The following is an 18,230-nucleotide window of genomic DNA, read 5'->3' as shown; positions in this document are numbered from 1 at the left end:
AAACTCTCAGCCGCGTACTGACCCAACGCGGCAGCAAATCACCGTTAAGCCTCTTCTCTCCTCTCTCCTAGACATCGACGAGTGTTCGCTAGGTGGGAATGTGTGCCACGACGCAGAAGACTGCGAGAATACCATCGGCTCTTACAGATGCGTCACGCGCTGTGGGCGTGGCTTCAGGAGAACAGCTGACGGCTACAGCTGTACAGGTTTGACTGTACACATAACTGGGCATTCCTTTCCTTTTTAATTGATTTGACTTTCTAAAAATAGCAGGACATGTTTTTGTTGTTCAGATGTGAATGAGTGCCAGGAGTCAAATCCGTGTAATCAACGTTGTTTGAATACCATCGGTAGTTACCGCTGTGCCTGTGAGCCAGGATTTCATCTCAGGAACAGGCGCTGCATAGGTGAGAGAGGCGCTCCTCTCCATTAATGTTCTACATAAAATAAGACAATTTATCACTAAATCTGGAGCCACAAACTTCCCTTTTTCCTCTGTTCACCGCAGATATAAACGAGTGCAGGCAGAGGGTTTGCCGCTCTGATCAGCAGTGTAAAAACACTCGCGGTGGTTACGTCTGTATTGACCTCTGCCCCAGTGGGATGACCAAGGGTGGCAATGGAACATGTGTGGGTGAGTGCTACTGAAGTACTGTAGAGTAGTTACTAATACGCTGTTTAAAAAATGCAAAGAAACACATCTATTCTCAGTGGGGGGAAATAATCATGCAGCATATCTGTACTGATACAGACTGGGTAATGTGTTAGGAGTGAAAGGATCAACGTAGAGGGCTGAATTCAACCCTGGAAATGAAAAAATTCCACACAAAGTAGCAGTTTCCTGTCCCACTGATGGGTTAAGGATCTTCTACGGCCCTGTCCTGCTCTCCCAGAGTAACTGTTTGTCTCCTGGATTCTCCTCCATGCTCTTGAAACTGAGCTGGGAGACACTGTAAATCTTCTGGTATCTTCTGTGTCGTCCTGGAGGAGCTGGACAACCAATGCAGCCTCTGCAGGGTTCAGGTATCACGTCACGCTAACAGCAGTGACACTGACCCTAGCCAAACGCAAAATTAGTGAAAAACAGTCAGGAAATATAAGGAGGGGGAAAAGTCAGAGGCCTCCATCTGTGAAACCATTCCTGTTTGCAGCTCTTGTTAATTTCATTAAGACCAAAGCTGCTGAAACTGATTAACCCCCTCTATGTAACTGACCACATCAATAGCTCAGAAGTTTAACCGACTAGATGCCAGCCTCTAATTAAAAAGTGTTTCTTGCATTTTTTTGATTAGCATATTGTGATTAATAAGATGATGCATGTTAGTCTCTTGTGGCCTGTTGCAGACGTTGACGAGTGCAGAGACGGTACCCATCAGTGCAGATACAACCAGATCTGCGAGAACACCAGAGGCAGCTACCACTGTACCTGTCCCCGTGGTTACAGATCCCAGGGAGTAGGACGGCCCTGCGTCGGTACGTGTCTCTTCCTTGAATTGAATCCAGTGCGGTATAACATCTAAACCCCCTGCAGGCAATGTTTTCATTGCTGCTGTGTCATTCTGATTACTTTGGGCTACTTAGCCAAGCATGAAATATCCAGAGCAGTAAAATAAAAATGCAGTGCTCTTTCCTTATGTTTCCCATCAGCTTGCTTGCTTCAAGAAATGCACTTTCTTCTTTCTGATGCTGACTCACTCACTTCTGCAGAAAGCCAAAAAAGCTGCTGTCATCATATCGCGCCACTGCTTGCTCACATGACCAAATGCTTCAATGAGAACTGCTGATTAACTCTTTCTATTAAACGCAAACAAACAAAAAATCTTGCTTTTTGCCAAGAAACAGTGCTGCATGATATCAGAGGCTTTACCAGCTCAAGATGATGCTACGGTGTTAGACAGCTGTTAGGGAAACAGGAAGGAGGGAAAGGAACACATCAAACAAAAAAAAAAGGTTTCTTCTTTTGCACCAACTGTAAAAAGACCAGCACCGTCACCTCACAGCTCTGTCTGTCACTTCCTTCTTTTAATTTCCTCCAGTTGGGATCTATCAAAGTGTTTCCAGCACCTTTATGTTTGGGTCTGGCTGTTTCCTGGCGTCGCTTTGTGATGGCGTATGTACCCTGATCCTGCTGGGACATTAACACTCAGCACTGATGTCTGCTTTATTCAGATAGTCTAAATGAACTTTTTTTTTAACATAATTCATATCTGATGTACTTCTTCAGATAAAATGTGAAAATTATGATTTTGTTATTTATGAGATGGAGCGATTCTCTCATTTAAATTAAACCTGTATGAATTAGTTTCAATACATTTCTGTGTCCCTGACATGAAAATGTATTGTTATACAGCGGGGTAACTTTCATATCCCCTTTTCTCCCCTCATCCTCATCCTCTGTTTTCATGGCCTGCACCTCCTCCTGTGCTCCTCTCATCACTCTGTTCTTTTTTCTTTACCTCTGCATCATTTCAAACCTTCTTTTCTGTCACTTTGTCCTTCCACCTTTTCTTGGTGCTGGTCTTTCTCTGTGCCGAGGGCAGATGTAAATGAATGTGAGCGGCTTCCGCAGCCTTGCGCCCACCAGTGCATCAACACTCCCGGCAGCTTCAAGTGCGCCTGCCCTCTGGGGCGCCACCTGCTGGGGGACGGCAAGTCCTGCGCTGGGCTTGAGCGGCTGCCCAGCTACGAAAGTTACTCGTACAGTTACCGCACGTCTCAGTCCGCCCCCGGCGGCGGCTCCAGCCTGATGCTCTACCACAACTTGGCCTCCCAGAGCTACCACTCCTACGCAGCCCCCGTGAGGGGGCGCTACAGGAGTCGGAGCCGCAGGGAGACGCACGTGCATTCCTCACATCAGGGCGTCCTCGCTTGTCAGCAGGGGTTTGAGCCCAGGGGTCACCGTTGCTTAGGTAACTATGGAGAAGAGGCAGGGTTGAGATGAGGGAGAGGAAAGTTCAGCATTTCATTACTGCCTGAGAATTTGCAGTGGGGTCTTGAAAACTGATGTTCTGTGTATCCTTCTGTGGCTGTTTTTGTGTGTGCATGACATCGAAAAGACATCAACGAGTGTGAAGTGAGGGACACCTGTCAGCACGAGTGCACGAACACACCAGGAAGCTACAGGTGTCTCTGTCCTGCTGGTTACCGCCTCATGACCAATGGCAAGACTTGTCAAGGTGAGAACCTCGGTCTGCTCGCTTTATCTACCCAGCAATCCACCTGTTCACTGGAACTCATGCAATTTACCCTCAAGCAAGGTGTGACCTGTGCTTACTGTAGCGTGTATGTGACGAGCTGTTTGCTGTATCTCGTCTGCCGCAGACACAGACGAGTGCCTGGAACAGAACATCCAGTGTGGAGTGAATCGAATGTGCTTCAACACGAGAGGAAGTTACCAGTGTATTGACACCCCCTGTCCCCCAAACTACCAGAGGGACCCAGTCACAGGGTAAACCTGCACACAGATACATAAAACGTGATCATTCTGAACTTTGAGACAAAATTCTCATGTTTTATCATATCCTACAGATAGAAGTACGGGTGGCGGGTTGTTTTTTCTTCAAATTGTAGCAGATTTCTGTGTAGAACCTTCTTCTTCTTTGGGCTTCTCACATCGCCTTTACACCAAACCTTTGTTTTCTGCCTCCTGGGCCCAGCAGCACCATATTCAACCAAAATTAACTTTTTTTCTTTCTGTAGGTTCTGTCTGAGAAACTGCCAGCCAAATGACCTGGAGTGCGCACTGAGCCCGTACGCCTTGGAGTACAAGCTGCTGTCGCTTCCCTTTGGCATCGCAGCCAACCAGGACCTCATCAGGCTGGTGGCCTACACACAGGATGGAGTGATGCACCCCAGGACCACCTTCCTGGTGGTGGACGAGGATTTCGCGTTACCGTTTGCTCTGCGAGATGAGAACCTAAAGGGAGTGCTGTTCACCACGCGGCCGCTACGAGAGCCTCGCACGTACCGCATGAAGGTCCGAGCCCTGTCCTACAGTGAAGACGGAGGGATCGAGTACCAGACGACCTTCATCGTCTACATCGCTGTCTCTGCCTACCCCTACTGAAAACACTTTAAATGACCTGAATGGCTCCGTCCTCTGAGTGCAGTGCCGCAAAAAGTGGCATGGTGAGAGTTAGTGGATGCGACCGCATCAGTAAACAGACTGGAAAAAGATTATCGAGTGTGTGAGAGAGGCCAGCGGGTGCATACGGCCCCGAAGATGTAAGGAAGTAGGCCGCTGGATGTTTACATGAGGAAACTTACCAACTATTTATCAGCTCTAATCCCCGGAAACGTCCCAAACCTCTCAGTCAGTCATCTCCTGACTCTTCAGACTTATTTATAAGACACGTTAGATTCGACTCTTCCAAACCGAAACGCCGCCGGTTCAGAGAGTACAACATACTAGCTTCTCTTTCATTTGCATCAACCTATTATTAACTTCTTTGGGAAGGGCTCGAACATGAAAAATGGAAGACGGGTCCCACTTTTGCGCCATCAGTTGCCAAAGCGGAGGCGTCACTGTTCGGGTTTGGTGCTCAGGTACTAGCGCACGAACACCTCAGGCAGAAACTCACATCACCAGTGCAATGATCCACCCAACAGCTGGTGCCAAGATGTATTTTTTTACGATTTGTACATATGTTTTTCTCATAATGTAATGCCACACTTGTACGTACCGCATCCGTTTTGTAATAAAAATCGAATATGAATAGATAAACGCCGATTTTACAAATTATATATGCGTGCACAGCACTGCTGCACAAAACATCCCCGATCTTGACAGAGCGTGTCACATGTGGACCCGAGCACCGTATGCAAAGCTTCTGATCACAGATACACTCGAAGGCCATTCAGAGATAAGTATTCTCCGTCTGCCGTGAAGTCTTTAGATTCTTCGTATCCTTATCAGTTAAAGTAGATTAATGATAATCATGTGCAATATCAAATAAAAGTAATTATTATTGCATCCGAATTATTACATTTAAAAATGTTTAATAGCATAAATCATTCTGAAGCTATGCTGTTGTTGATTATACACCCACACCTTGTTGATAATAGGTTGGACCTGCTTTTGCTTTCATAACTGTCTTAATTCTTCATGGCACAGATTCAGAAGTGCCCTGGAAATCTTCCACAGAGGTTTTGGTTGACATGACATCATCATACAGTTGCTAAATTGTTGACACTGGGCTGTTACAATGTGATAAAGTGTATATTCTGCTGTAAAGCATCATCTATCATGTTGTACAATCACTCCAAAGTGTGTCTCAGATGTTGTGCGCTCACTTCTGTACCTGTACGGACCGTTGTCTTTATCTTTGACTCAAAAATTGAACTTTTGGCGCTTAGTTGTGACACAATCCAAAATAATCACAACACAGCTAAGACTCAGCATTCACACATTTTAATTTATTGTTTTTTTTCTTCCAAAAGCACAAACATAAAAAAGGAACATTTGAATAAGGCAGTTTGTACATCAGTTTGGTGCGCTCCATCATCTTCTCACCCAGAAGAGCATCGCCGACTAGAAATACATGAAGCTCGTAAATCTAGTCATTACTGCATTAGAGGTGTCTGATGTCAGGATCCATCATCACTGATGACAGTATTCAAACATGACAACCCATGTCTAAATATCAACCGGTGATGAGAAAAAACACAACTGTAGTGACTTGTGTTTTATATTTAAAAAAAATGAACAAATAAATAAAAATCTATGAGTAACTTTAACTCCGTGTTTGAAAACGAGCAGAAAGGAACCGAACGCTGGAACTATCATCACGTCTGCACTCGGAGCAAAGCTCACCGCAACACGCGTTTCTTTCATGCTCATATATACTGTATGGTTTCAAAATAAAATAAAATCCACCACTTACTCTCTAAACACACGAGCTCTGAACTAAATCCCAGATGTAAGCAACGTTATTCCATGAAAGCGAAAATAAAACATTTGGCAACATGTCATCTACCCAATAAGGCGGATGAAAATTATGTAAAATGTGTTGGAAAAGTCAGTCTGTGTGGTAACAAATGTGTTTTCTTATTATAAGACAAACTCTCAGGTTAAACTCAGGATAAATAGAAAAAAAAACAACAACGAGAGGGGCGGAGCCCGGCTTTTATTCCATCAGGAAGTCTGATGATGGAAACCAAACACTCAGTTTCCTCACAGACAAAATTCCTGAAACCTTGGAAAAAAACAAATGACAGGTGTGAAATGCTCGAGTGAATGCTGAAAATACATCACCTATTTTTAAACTATTAATTCCCCGTCAGTTCACAAAAAAAGAAAACGCGTCATCTTACCGATCGGCGTGTCAGGCCTGCGAACAGTGTTTTTAACTGAGTGGAGGCGAAAATAACGTCACTCAAAACAATAAGAAAACAAAGAGGATAATGTTTGATCCTAGATTAATGTTTTTGTTAAATACTGAAAAAGTTTTTTAAAAAAACAAAACAAAAAACAAAACCGCGTGCGCGCACGTTCTCTGGGTGGCGTGTTTTCCAGAGAACAGCCGCTCCGATGAACAGTACCAGCAGAGCCACATTAATGCCCTGTTCAGTAGCAGAGGGGTCACAAGCAAAGTGGGATTAATAAAGAGTGGCGATAGAGATGCATCGTGGGTAATATAATCATTAACTGGGGCAGCACGAGGGGATAGAAGGATGAATCCCCCCCGGCCCCTCCTCCAGTCCAAATCCACCACCCTCTGTGTGTGACTGTGCTTTTCAAGCAGCTCTCGCTGCTCAAGTGTTACAGCGAGAGGGGTGGAGCCCGGCTTTTATTCCATCGGGAAGTCTCTGATGATGGAAGCCAAACACTCAGAGTTTCCTCACAGATAAAATTCCTGAAACCTTCGGCGGAGGATAGAAAAACATGTTTGTTCCTATGAACGTGTGCACGCAGCGGTGACATCCAACCTTCCGTTGGGAACCGCTGGGGGCACAGTGCACAGGAATGACGTCGACATAAAGGTTAACAGGTCGGGGAATCAGCACAGACACATGGGTACAAAATGATCTGTAGCACCCTGTGAGGAGTACGATTTAAGCTATGACCATGCACGGGACTCCACAGGAAAACCCATTTTTAACTTAATACGAGCCAGACTGTACTTTAAAAAAAAAAAAAAAGGAAATAAAGTCTTGGCTTGAAAACATCTCATGGGTTAAAAATCTGGTTTTCCTGTTAGTCCCTATGCCATCTGTTACATAAACAGAGCAATACAGAGTACCGCCCCCTCTCTCTGTCAGGGATGTGGAGTGAGCTGCTCGTCTTCTACACCGTCTTCCTCGCCGTCAGAACCCTGACGATGCTTCCCACTCCTCCAGCTGCCAGGGCCTGAGAACACAGAAAGAGAAAAACTGTTTTTGATGATAATAATAAACCAACTAAAATCGTTTTCTTACACTTAACAAGTACTGTTGATTTGTTTGATTGTACTGCATTGTCACTGCATTGTAAACCTCTACAGGTTTGTCTTCTGAACATTGAGTTTCAATGTAACAAAACGTGCTATATAAACAAAATTATTATTGCCACTACATTCAGGCTGTAGCGCATGTGTGAAAATGACTTGGATGGCTTGGGCCATTTATTAACCCCTAGCTAATTTATGTGCACAGACTAAAGTCAATAGGAGTCAACACTAATCTGCTGTATCAGACAGAATAATGACCCGATCTGTATGTTTTTAACCTAAGAAGATTAAGAACATGAAGTTTAAAGCACAAGGCCTACAACTGATTTTCATACGCTGGTTTAGCACAATAATATTTAACATTGAAAAAGGTGGTGGTGGAAGTTTGATTTAGGAGCTGAGAAACACAGTTATCAGACCCTTTGGGTGTTTCCAAAGTGGAACGAGTATCAGTGCGGGAAAAGTTGAACTCGTCTATTGTTTTGGCTCAAGAAGACGCTGGGGATCCCACAGTGAGGTGGGAATATTTACCTTTTCGTGCCACTGCAGCAGGACCGCGCTGCTGTTTTCTGACGGCCTCTCGAAGCCTTTGTAGATGTATTTCATCAGCAGGTCCACGCCGTTTTTGTCGAGAGACTGCACGCCTTTCTCGATGTCACCGCTCTTGAAGGAGCTGAGCACCTTCAGCACCAGACCCTCCGCACGGTCCTGGCCAGGAGAGAGCAGACGGCTGAAGGCCAGAGTCGCTACACATTCCAGTTAGTTCGTATACCTGGCTGTAAAATCATCGACCACTGCCACATCAGCCAGAATACCAGGCGAGACCTGGACCTTGAGCTGCACACACCCTGAAAGGACCTCAGCTATAAGGTGCTGAAGATCTGCTACTTTCTGCTGTATTGTTTAAGTTTGGAGAGCTTAAGAAGAACCAAATATTACAGCTATACTACAAATCAAGAATCTAAAGTTTCTCAAAGTGATGCATTAAAATGTGCTGGCGCTTGAAGCTTTACTGACGAGGAAAACCGAGCTCACCTTGACGTTCTGGTTCTTTGTGTTGATTGGTGGGTTCTTCAGTACTGCGTGTAAAGCCTCCATGAGATTTCCTGTGCAGGAAAGGTTAAGGAAGCAGCACAGCAAAGACTCACCCCTCCATCACAACGGATGTAAAGAAAATTATAAACTAGCCTTAGCCTTGTTCTCTCATAAAGAACAACAAGCTGCACAATCAGTGCAGTCCAATTTTAAAAGCACAAAGTCTTTCAGTTAAATCAGCTTTATGATCAGTTCACTGCCTAAATAATACAAATGCATTCATGCGTGTCCTCCTGCCAGTAAATGGATAGCCCCGCAGCTCCTGTAAATCATCATAAATGTATTAAACACCTTCCACAGCTCCATTTCCCCCCAAATAATTATGTTTGCAGTATTGCTTAGGCTGCTGATTAGTGGTTTTCTACACTAATCAGCCGTAAGTATGCTTCATAAAGACGCTGGACCTTATTGACTATGTGCACGTTAGCATATGCTACTTCCGGTGCGGAAACTCCTGTGGGGAGCTTTGTTTCCGGTGTCCTATTCGCGCCCTGTTTACGGTCCAAAACAAGTTAAGCAAATGAATAAATCAAGCGGCGATTTAAATTTCTATAGATGTCTTGGGCATTTATCCAATATATCTGTAAATGATGTTCATCGACTTGTCGATATTTTTCCCCAGCGCCGTGAAAGGTGAACCGCGTTATAGCGAGGGACCACTGTAATTCTGAAGGTAAGTCACAACATACCCTTCGTAAATACTAATGTATAGAAACCCTTACCAGCAATCATTCATTTTTTGTGTGGCTTTTTTTCACGGTTTGTTAACATGCTGTGTAGGTGTGTACTTGACTAGCTGACATCGACATAACGGGGAAACATCTGGTTTGACTATTCTTCACCTGTAGTTTGAATGCTGAACATTTGCCTGTTTAAATCATAAGACCAGTCACTATACAGAGATGTGCTTCTGAATGTGGCCGATGTGTCTTCTGCTGCAGTAATGCAGTTCTGCTTGTGTTGAGTGATGTAAACAGCTGATCGATCTAAACTCTTTAAACGTCAAAATTGATCATTAGATTTTTTATGACACAACAGTGGTGAGTGTTCCCACCTTCTGCTCTTTGTAACTTAACGCGATCTTTCCGTTTTCGAGTTTTGGACATGATTTTGGAGCATATCTCCGCAGTAGCGATTGACCGCAAAGTAAAGCTACCGGAAATGTACAACCCCACATCCGGTCTCAAACCAGGAAGTTAGCATTTTCTTGTGCACATAGTCAATTGCAGTCCATGGTAGTAAAAACTGCTCAGGCACAGGGGAAAACAGCACTTGTACGAATAAGTGAATGAAGCCTGAGTGCTTACACAGTGAAGCTGTTTAGGTTCCAGTCATTTACTTGAATGTGGATATTGATCCCTACCTACCCTCCCTAAATAAAGAGCTACCGTACCGGCAAACCTCTGTTATACAGCGATTGCTCAAGATTGCTTGATTGGGTTTTGCTTTGATGTTTTGAGTTTTCTCTGTTGTAACACGCGCTGTGAGGAGTTGCTCAATGGGGAAGTGGAGCGCCTTCGAGCCAAAGCTGTTATGACCCTCTGCGAGATGCCGGGTTCACCACACCCTAAAATGTACTTGCAGCATCAGGGAGAAAGCAGACCTCGGCAGGAGGGTGACCTCAGTAAAAGTGATGCACCCGCATGTTCAATCTTGGAGCGCAATCCCTGGAATGTGACTGTCAGGCAAGTCGGGGCAGTGACTGGCCTGCTAGCTAAACGCCCATCCATGCAGCTAGCATCCCCGAAAGCTAATTGAAGTGTGCGGATAAATCTGAGCCTTACGGGCACACTGCACGGCACTTTCATTCAGCACGCCGTGTAGGCTAACAAGCGGGCTAGCTAATCTCGTAAAGGATATTGTCTGATGAGCGAGTCCACCTCTGCCTCGTCAGGACCCAGCTGATTTTCTCCTCCGTCCTCCTCGTCCACAAATTTGTTCTCGTCGTATTCGTCCACGTCCACTCGCCTGAAGCGGGCGGACACGGTATTCTTCGACATGTCTGCGGCGATTCGGGTGATTTATATTAAACCGAAAAGCAGAAGCGTTCGCGCTCAAATCCTTTTTTAAAAAATTATTTCTGCAGTGCTTTTTTCTGATGTGGGCTGTCACTGGCAGACAGGCGGCTTCCTGGCTTCCACCTTCTTTCCTCCCTCGCCGTTACTTTGACTTCCGCTGACTCAATGCCGGCCCGTGGCTGCAGTTTGTGTTCTGGCCGCCAGAGGGAGCTCAAACCAAAGAAATAGTACCGCGGTCAACATAGCTAAGCAGCCTATGTTAAGATTTTCAACTTTACTATTTAATTAATTTGCATCACTTTTTGTCACAGTGTACTATGACACTGCAAAATAAAATGAAATTCTGTAGCTAATTTTATTATTTATTTTATTTTGAGCAGTGGAATATTCATCATTTCTAAGTCAGTAAGCTGCAAAGTCATCACTATTATCATTACAATTCTACGTTTGGACTTGTAGGTTATTCCCAGACAGTTTGGACTAAACCAAACTAATTTTGATAGATGAAACACATTTGTCTGACAGCCAAAGAGAAATACATCTGATATCAGGTATTCTCTTTTTTTGAATAAAAGAATTGTAGTTGACACAACCCCGGGGACAGTTGTAACCGTCCCTCGTTGCAGCTGTCCCCAGTCTCCCCTATAAACTTCTCCACAGTTTACCAGTGTTTACAGCCCTGATTTTATTTTGTTTATTTTTATTATTCTCTCTCTTTTTTAATCTTATCTCATATCTGAAAAAAATGATGATGAAGAAAGAAAGAAAGAAGTTGAACGTTCAAAAAAGTAACATGTAAGCAAAACAAAGTGAATAAAAACAGGTGTACCTAAAAAGCCACTTTTTAGGTACACCTGTTCAATGGTTTGTTATCACAAATATCTAATCAGTCAGTCTCATGGCAGCAACTCAGGGCATTTGGGCGTGAAGGCAGCTGGCATGTACCTGAAGTTTGAACTGAGCATCAGAATGGTAATTTAAGTGACTCTGAATGTAGCATGGTTGTTGGTGCCAGAAAGGCTGTATTAAAAAAAACCAAAACTGCTGATCTACAGGGATTTTTCTGCACAACCATCTGTAAGATTTACATGGTCAGAAAAACAGAAAAAAATCCAGTGAACAGCAATTATCTGACCTACGTTTCATCACAGGTCAGAGGAGACTGGTCAGAGTGCTTTGAGTTGACAGGAAGGCAAATAAAGTTTGTCTGGATACACAACATATCAAACCCTTAAGCAAATGGGCTACAGCTGCAGGTAATCATAATCACAGTATTGCTATTTATGTGTTCCATTTAAGAAAAAAAGAGCATTAACAGCATCAAGCGTGAATATAATGTTTTGAAGATACGCATAAATGAACTAAAAACCTTCTTAAAAACACAATGTTACATCTGAAGGGGTTTATGCCAATGTGATACATTTGAATCAGTGAATCAATACATGAAAATTCTGGATTGCCGCAGATTTCAGATACCTGTTTCATTCACCTCTATGATTGCACAGGTTTGATAGAATCCAGAATATTCTGCTACAATGGGGAAATGTGGGAGTCTGGTGAGCCCAGCACTGTGTGCGATGAGTCAGAAGAATGGAGTCTGAATGGATTTGTAATCGGGTTTGCGATCCAGGGGGGCTTTCATACGTCATATGAATGTGCATTTTTTTCAGTATAGGAAATAAGACCAAATTGTCCATGTTACTAACACCCACACTCGTCTCTGTTTGCATCACAGAAACAGTTAGAAATAAACCCAAACTGAAGTATCTATTTTTCAAACTGCATGACACCTTGGGGGTGGGGGAGTGTGGCTTTGTTGCCTTTTGAAAACCACATGAGCTCATATTAAATTTTGGCTTATCGTCCTATGATGTTTCCAGGGATAATTGGCAGGCATTTTCACTGCGAACCAAAAGAACGTAGTTCATAACACACAGATCTTTTCTGGGAAAGCAAGTAACTAGGACACACCTATGTTTCATCAATGCCTTTTTTCCCTTTAGAAGTGGGATCTTTTTATTTTCTTATCTGGCCTGTCTAGACTGCCCCAAGAGTAAAAAAAAAAAAAAAAAAAAAGATAAAGTATATCACTGCCTTTTTCCTTACATGCCAACCTACACAGTAGGAGCATTAGAAAACGGTGATGACTGCACCAAAAAAGGGAAAAGATCAAACAGTTGCAAAACATTGAATCCTCCCTCTGAGAGGCTCTTCACTCACACATTCTTCCACTCCCTCTTATTGCTGCACACATACACACAATCTGGCATGCATTGGTCACAAGTGGCCTCATTGCAGGCTTTCTGCAGTGCCCCAACCTGTCCATGCTATGTTGCTATGTGAATGACTCAGCACACAGAGGGTAAAATGGCCTGTACTTGTATAGCACTTTACTTAGTCCCTAAGGACCCCAAAGCGCTTTACACTACATTCAGTCATCCACACATTCACACACTGGTGATGGCAAGCTACATTATAGCCACAGCTGCCCTGGGGCGCACTGACAGAGACGAGGGTGAGGATACGGCCTCATAGAGGGCATTTCTGTTTATCTGCCAATTAACAAGCCTGTGAAAAAGTTCCACATGGAGTCCCTTTTGTGCTGTGCTGGCTCTAAGGACGAGGTGAAACTTGAAACGTTCTCTGAAAAGATGCCAATACAGAGCTTTTAGAATCTGGGCAAATCTGTTGGGAATCTGGCCAGGTGCTTCCGTGCCAGAGAAAAGGACTAACAGAATAGCAAACTATCCTAAGCACTTAATTAGTACTCTCACACAAGGGGAATATTGCTCTTGGATGATGATTTAATTGGGGAATGTAATAATTTAGCGGGGGCTTTGTTGGAGCAGGTCTCCAAGTTTTAGAGGCTCTGTGTGGTTTTCTTTATCATGTAGGTCAAAGGGAATTGTTTTGTCATGTTTTGTAACATCACTACTTTGACATTTATTGGTTAACATCATTCGATATTTGGTACGGGTCCTCAAATCAAATTTTCAAATCAAAACAGTCCTCTCTGACTGAAAAACTGAGATTTAAAGGAAATCGCTGCATCTGTGTGTATTCCCCTCTTCCTGGAACCAAATATTCCCATTGCATTAGGTAATTCTTTCACATAGACGATTTCTTTAGTAAAAGGAAGTCGTGAGCGATCAAGGAAGTCTGGGACTGGCCGCCGGTCTATTTACCTCCACTGAAATGATTAATCTCACATACTGGTAGGTAACTATAAACAAAGCAGAGATGTAGAGATGTCATTGGACTATTTTGTAGATGATGTAGTTCATGCTCAGTTGTGCATTTTATAAACTACAGTACTTACAAATGAGTCAAAAATGGTTCTTACAGATAAAGTATTACAAAAGATGGATTTAAAAAGAGTGACATTGTTTTCTGTGATGTAAGAGACTACGTAAGCATCTACGGTTTTTTAAAATTCACGTGCCTTTTTTGTACTTTTTTTTAAAATTCAGGTGAGTAATCTCCAAGCCCAAATCAAGACAATCCTATCTGATTTGGGCTTGGAGAAATAACACAGATTGTATTATCTGTTCTCAGAAGTTAGAACGCTGGCTCCAGAGTCACAAAAGTCAGTTTATGACTGTTTTTCAAAGGGTGTGTGAGCACTAACTGATCTTTATCCATCCATTTGTTTTCTGTCACTTATGCGAGTTCGGGTTGTGGGGCAGCAGTCTGAGCAGAGGAGACCAGACTTCCCTCACCCCAGAAACCTCTTGCAGCTTGTCTGAAGGAGAAACCAAGTTGTTCCCAAGCCAGCTGAGAGATATAACCTCTCAGGATGCATCCCAATCAGCATTTGACATCAGTAACTGCTCATGCCAATTGCAGCGGTTCTACTAGGAAATCGCTTCAAACCATGCAAACCATTGCAGTCGTCGCTTCTGGATAAGCTCTTCCATCAAGGCCTGCTGATTACACTGACTACGTATCGCGCTGTTGCTGAGATGGTCACAAAGGGACACTGGGAGAATCTGATGCAAACAGTGCATTTGGAAGACCTCAAGCTTGTTGAGGTCATGTTTGAGGATGACCTGGGACTCAGATCCATAGAGAAGAATGGGCAATACTAGTGTGTGGTACAGGCGGATTTTGATGATGAGGGTGACGTTTGTCTTCTTCCAGATGCACCAATGGAGGTAGGCGAATGCTGACATCGACTGACAGATTCTTGAGTCTATTTCCTTTTTTTTTTTTTTTTTTCCCACTGTCCCGTTTGGATCTTTAGCCATCAGAATTGTTGTCTTAAGGCCAAGAGAGATGCCAAGCGGATTTACTTTACCAAGTGGATCATCATGGCCTTGCCATATTGGTCCATTTGATTGACCTTTATTATAATTATGTATTTATTTTATTTTCGGTTGTTACAGTCGGGACAGACATGGCTGGGGGATAGGACAGGGAGAAAGAATGAAAGAAAAAGGGGGAGAAAGAAAAATAGAGGGGAGAAGAGATGGTGAGAAAGGGGAGAAGAAAGAAAGAAAACAAACAAAACGCCTGGATCACCTGTATGGAGAAAAAAAAACAGAAGAGAAAACAAACAAACAAAAAACAGCAACATAATAAATACAGCACCATCACAATAAACTAGCTAGCAGTAGATAACAGTAGATACTAAATATTAAATGTTATTGTGCAGCACGCAAGATAGACAGCGCACAATGTGCTTTGAGGTAGCAGCCAAGAAAGGTGTAGTTTGTGTCTGTGAACACCCGTGTGTACACCTGTGTGGATAAGCATGCTTGTATTCCAAAGGTTTCTGCATGTAACGATCTGCTAGGGAGTGTGGGGAGCCATAGCCCCGTCCCCCAGGGCATGAAGCAGGTATGGAGGAGATCCAGGCCCCAGACATCTAGAGGCCCCAGAGTACGAGGACCCAAGGAGGACCACCAAAGGGGGGGGGGAACCGTGCCACCCTCCTGGGAAGAGCTGAGTAGAGCCCCAAACGAGAGGTCACCCAGCAGCCACAGAGCAGAGGCCAGAGGGGGTTGCAGTGGCGTGCCCGCGGGCTCTGCCGGCAGCCAGCTGCGCCAGAGAGGACCGAGCTTCAGGCCCAGAGGCCAGAGGCCTGAGGACACCCCACCCCCCGGAAGGGGCCCAGCCGGGCCACAGGCGCCAGGCCCCGCCAATCGGCCACCAGGAGTGAGTCGGTACATACATGAGTGCCCAGCCCCAGTCGACAAGAACCACCAGCACACCAACGTCTGAGGGCATCAGCCACCGGCAGGGAGTGTGGTGAGGGGAGATAGGCCTCCGTACTTTGGAGAGCCTGAGATGTTCCCAGAGAGGTGGAGTCTAAGACCCAACCTGACATATAGACACAGACGAACAGGCACACGCAGACTCAAACTTGAGTCTATTTCTGCTGTTGAATCCACTTTCTTTTCCTGCACCAGAGAGCCAAGGTATTTGAATTGTTAGATTTACATGCCTTCAAGCTACACGGTGGCTGGTGATCCACCAGTAGTAAGGACTTCTGTCTTCTCAGCACTGATCTTGAGGCCATATGGTTGAGCATATTGGGCAACGTCGCATAGGATGTCTGTAGCCTTGTTATGCGTGAACATCAAGTCAGTTGAAGATTGGTCATCGGCGAACTCGATTCCACGGCAGCGGCCGTTGAAGGTCTTGCGCATAATTGCATCGATCATGAGGTTGAAGAACAGACTGGATGGGCGAACCCACATACACAATCAAATATCCTTTAGAGGACAAAGAGCAGGTCCACTGTTCCACGACTGGGACAAAAACCACAATGTTGGTCCTACATTCAAAGTCTGGCTAGTGGATGGACAATCCACTGGCATGGTGCAATCCCCCAATACTTGAAGCACACCCTCCAGTTACTGATCTTTATATGGAAAATAATACAAATGCATTCCTTTTGGTTTCTAAGTTGAACTGTTTAACATGTGCATCACAGTTAAAATGCTCTATACTGCTGAAAATGGTCTGTTTCATTAGGATTTGGGGTTTCTTGTGATGCCAGTCAATACAAGCTGATTTTTCAGGTATTTACATACCCGAGGGCAAAATTTTGTAAATTCCTTGAAATCGATATGGTGGTATAATAGCTACACATTTTCATTACACTCTTTGTATATGACCACTTTCAGAGGAACGCAGCCCATTCTCATTCCCGAGGCGTAATATAATGATGATTTGTCAAGTCCTGAGGCGTTCCTGAGGAACACAAAAGGTGACCGTCCCCGTTCTTATGCTACGCGCCGGGTTATGGATGAAATCCAGTAGAATGATGCTCCCGCGGTAACACAGATTCCAGCCATGTATTCCAGCCCTAACCCTCACCTTATCCCTAACCTTAACCAGCACTTTAATGACGTTAGATAGTGTTTTCCAAGCGATTTAAGTAAAATGAATGTACATGTGTAGATTCATTCCAAACAGTTCTCATGTTTCCTCATTTTTTCAATCTCGTAATCTAGGGACGTGTTGGGTACCCGGAAGCGTAATATATCGATGCTTTGGGGGTGAGAACATGTTGGTATCCGAAGCCTGGACATCAAAGTTAATGAAGCTGTGTGGGATCATGTTGACAGAGGAAAAAAGACAGCCAACATCCAAAGAAGAGCTCTGAACATCCTTCAAGATGCCTGGAGAAATATTCCTGAAGACTACTCCAAGAAAGTCATCTACCTCAGAGAATCCCGCTAGTGTTGAAGAATAAGGCGGTCATATCAAATATTGACCTTCAAACTTATTATACAAAAACGTGTTCTTTACCTGATACTGTATTTCAATTTAATAAACTGCTGAACCCATTTTCAATTTGCCTAGCAACATATAAAGAAATGAGAGGTGACTCAAGACTTTTACACACTCCGACATCCACACATTAATACTCTGACGCAGTTCTTTTTAAATACAAGCCAAACTAAAGCAGGTCATGGTTGAACCTGAACCTTGACTAGAAAGAGAGAGCAGATTTCTCCTGTATTGGCTTCCCTTCATTGGCTTCCTGTTAAATCCAGAATTGAATTCAAAATCCTGCTCCTCACATACAAGGTCTTAAATAATCAGGCCCCATCTTATCTTAATGACCTTGTAGTACCATATCACCCTATTAGAGCACTTCGCTCTCGCTCTGCAGGCCTACTTGTTGTTCCTAGGGTATTTAAAAGTAGAATGGGAGGGAGAGCCTTCAGTTTTCAGGCCCCTCTTCTGTGGAACCAGCTTCCAGTTTGGATTCAGGAGACAGACACTATCTCTACTTTCAAGATTAGGCTTCAAACTTTCCTTTTTGCTAAAGCATATAGTTAGGGCTGGACCAGGTGACCCTGAATCCTCCCTTAGTTATGCTGCAATAGACGTAGGCTGCTGGGGGATTCCCATGATGCATCGAGTTTTTCCTTTCCAGTCACCTTCTCACTCACTATGTGTTAATAGACCTCTCTGCATCGAATCACACTTGTTATTAATCTCTGTCTCTCTTCCACAGCATGTCTTTATCCTGTTTTCCTTCTCTCACCCCAACCAATCACAGCAGATGGCCCCGCCCCTCCCTGAGCCTGGTTCTGCCGGAGGTTTCTTCCTGTTAAAAGGGAGTTTTTCCTTCCCACTGTCGCCAAAGTGCTTGCTCATAGGGGGTCATATGATTGTTGGGTTTTTCTCTGTATTTAATATTGTGCTATCTACTGTACAATATAAAGCGCCT

The 18,230-nt window shown here is 44.0% G+C and overlaps 2 protein-coding genes across 2 annotated transcripts in view; one reads left to right on the top strand and one right to left on the bottom strand.

Moving 5' to 3' along the window:
• The window catches only part of hmcn1 (hemicentin 1), a 90,915-nt gene extending 85,179 nt beyond the window's left edge, over window positions 1-5,736 (top strand). The window contains exons 100-107 of the mRNA XM_063460559.1: window positions 72-206; window positions 294-407; window positions 509-634; window positions 1,345-1,473; window positions 2,541-2,909; window positions 3,057-3,176; window positions 3,322-3,448; window positions 3,700-5,736. Of these exons, the coding sequence (XP_063316629.1) occupies window positions 72-206; window positions 294-407; window positions 509-634; window positions 1,345-1,473; window positions 2,541-2,909; window positions 3,057-3,176; window positions 3,322-3,448; window positions 3,700-4,066 (1,487 nt within the window). The 3' untranslated portion in view covers window positions 4,067-5,736. The remainder of the gene's footprint in view (window positions 1-71; window positions 207-293; window positions 408-508; window positions 635-1,344; window positions 1,474-2,540; window positions 2,910-3,056; window positions 3,177-3,321; window positions 3,449-3,699) is intronic.
• Window positions 5,395-10,693, bottom strand: arpc5b (actin related protein 2/3 complex, subunit 5B). Its single transcript, XM_063500415.1, has 4 exons — window positions 10,383-10,693; window positions 8,463-8,535; window positions 7,959-8,135; window positions 5,395-7,348 (listed from the first exon to the last, which is right to left on the bottom strand). Exons 1-4 carry the CDS (start codon window positions 10,520-10,522, stop codon window positions 7,286-7,288), a joined length of 453 nt encoding a protein of 150 aa, XP_063356485.1. The 5' UTR covers window positions 10,523-10,693; the 3' UTR covers window positions 5,395-7,285.
• Window positions 10,694-18,230: the final 7,537 nt, after the last annotated feature.

Source organism: Pelmatolapia mariae, linkage group LG17, assembly GCF_036321145.2.
Source record: "Pelmatolapia mariae isolate MD_Pm_ZW linkage group LG17, Pm_UMD_F_2, whole genome shotgun sequence".
Classification (NCBI taxonomy): Eukaryota; Metazoa; Chordata; class Actinopteri; order Cichliformes; family Cichlidae; genus Pelmatolapia; species Pelmatolapia mariae.
This window is presented reverse-complemented; position numbering and strand designations above follow the sequence as displayed.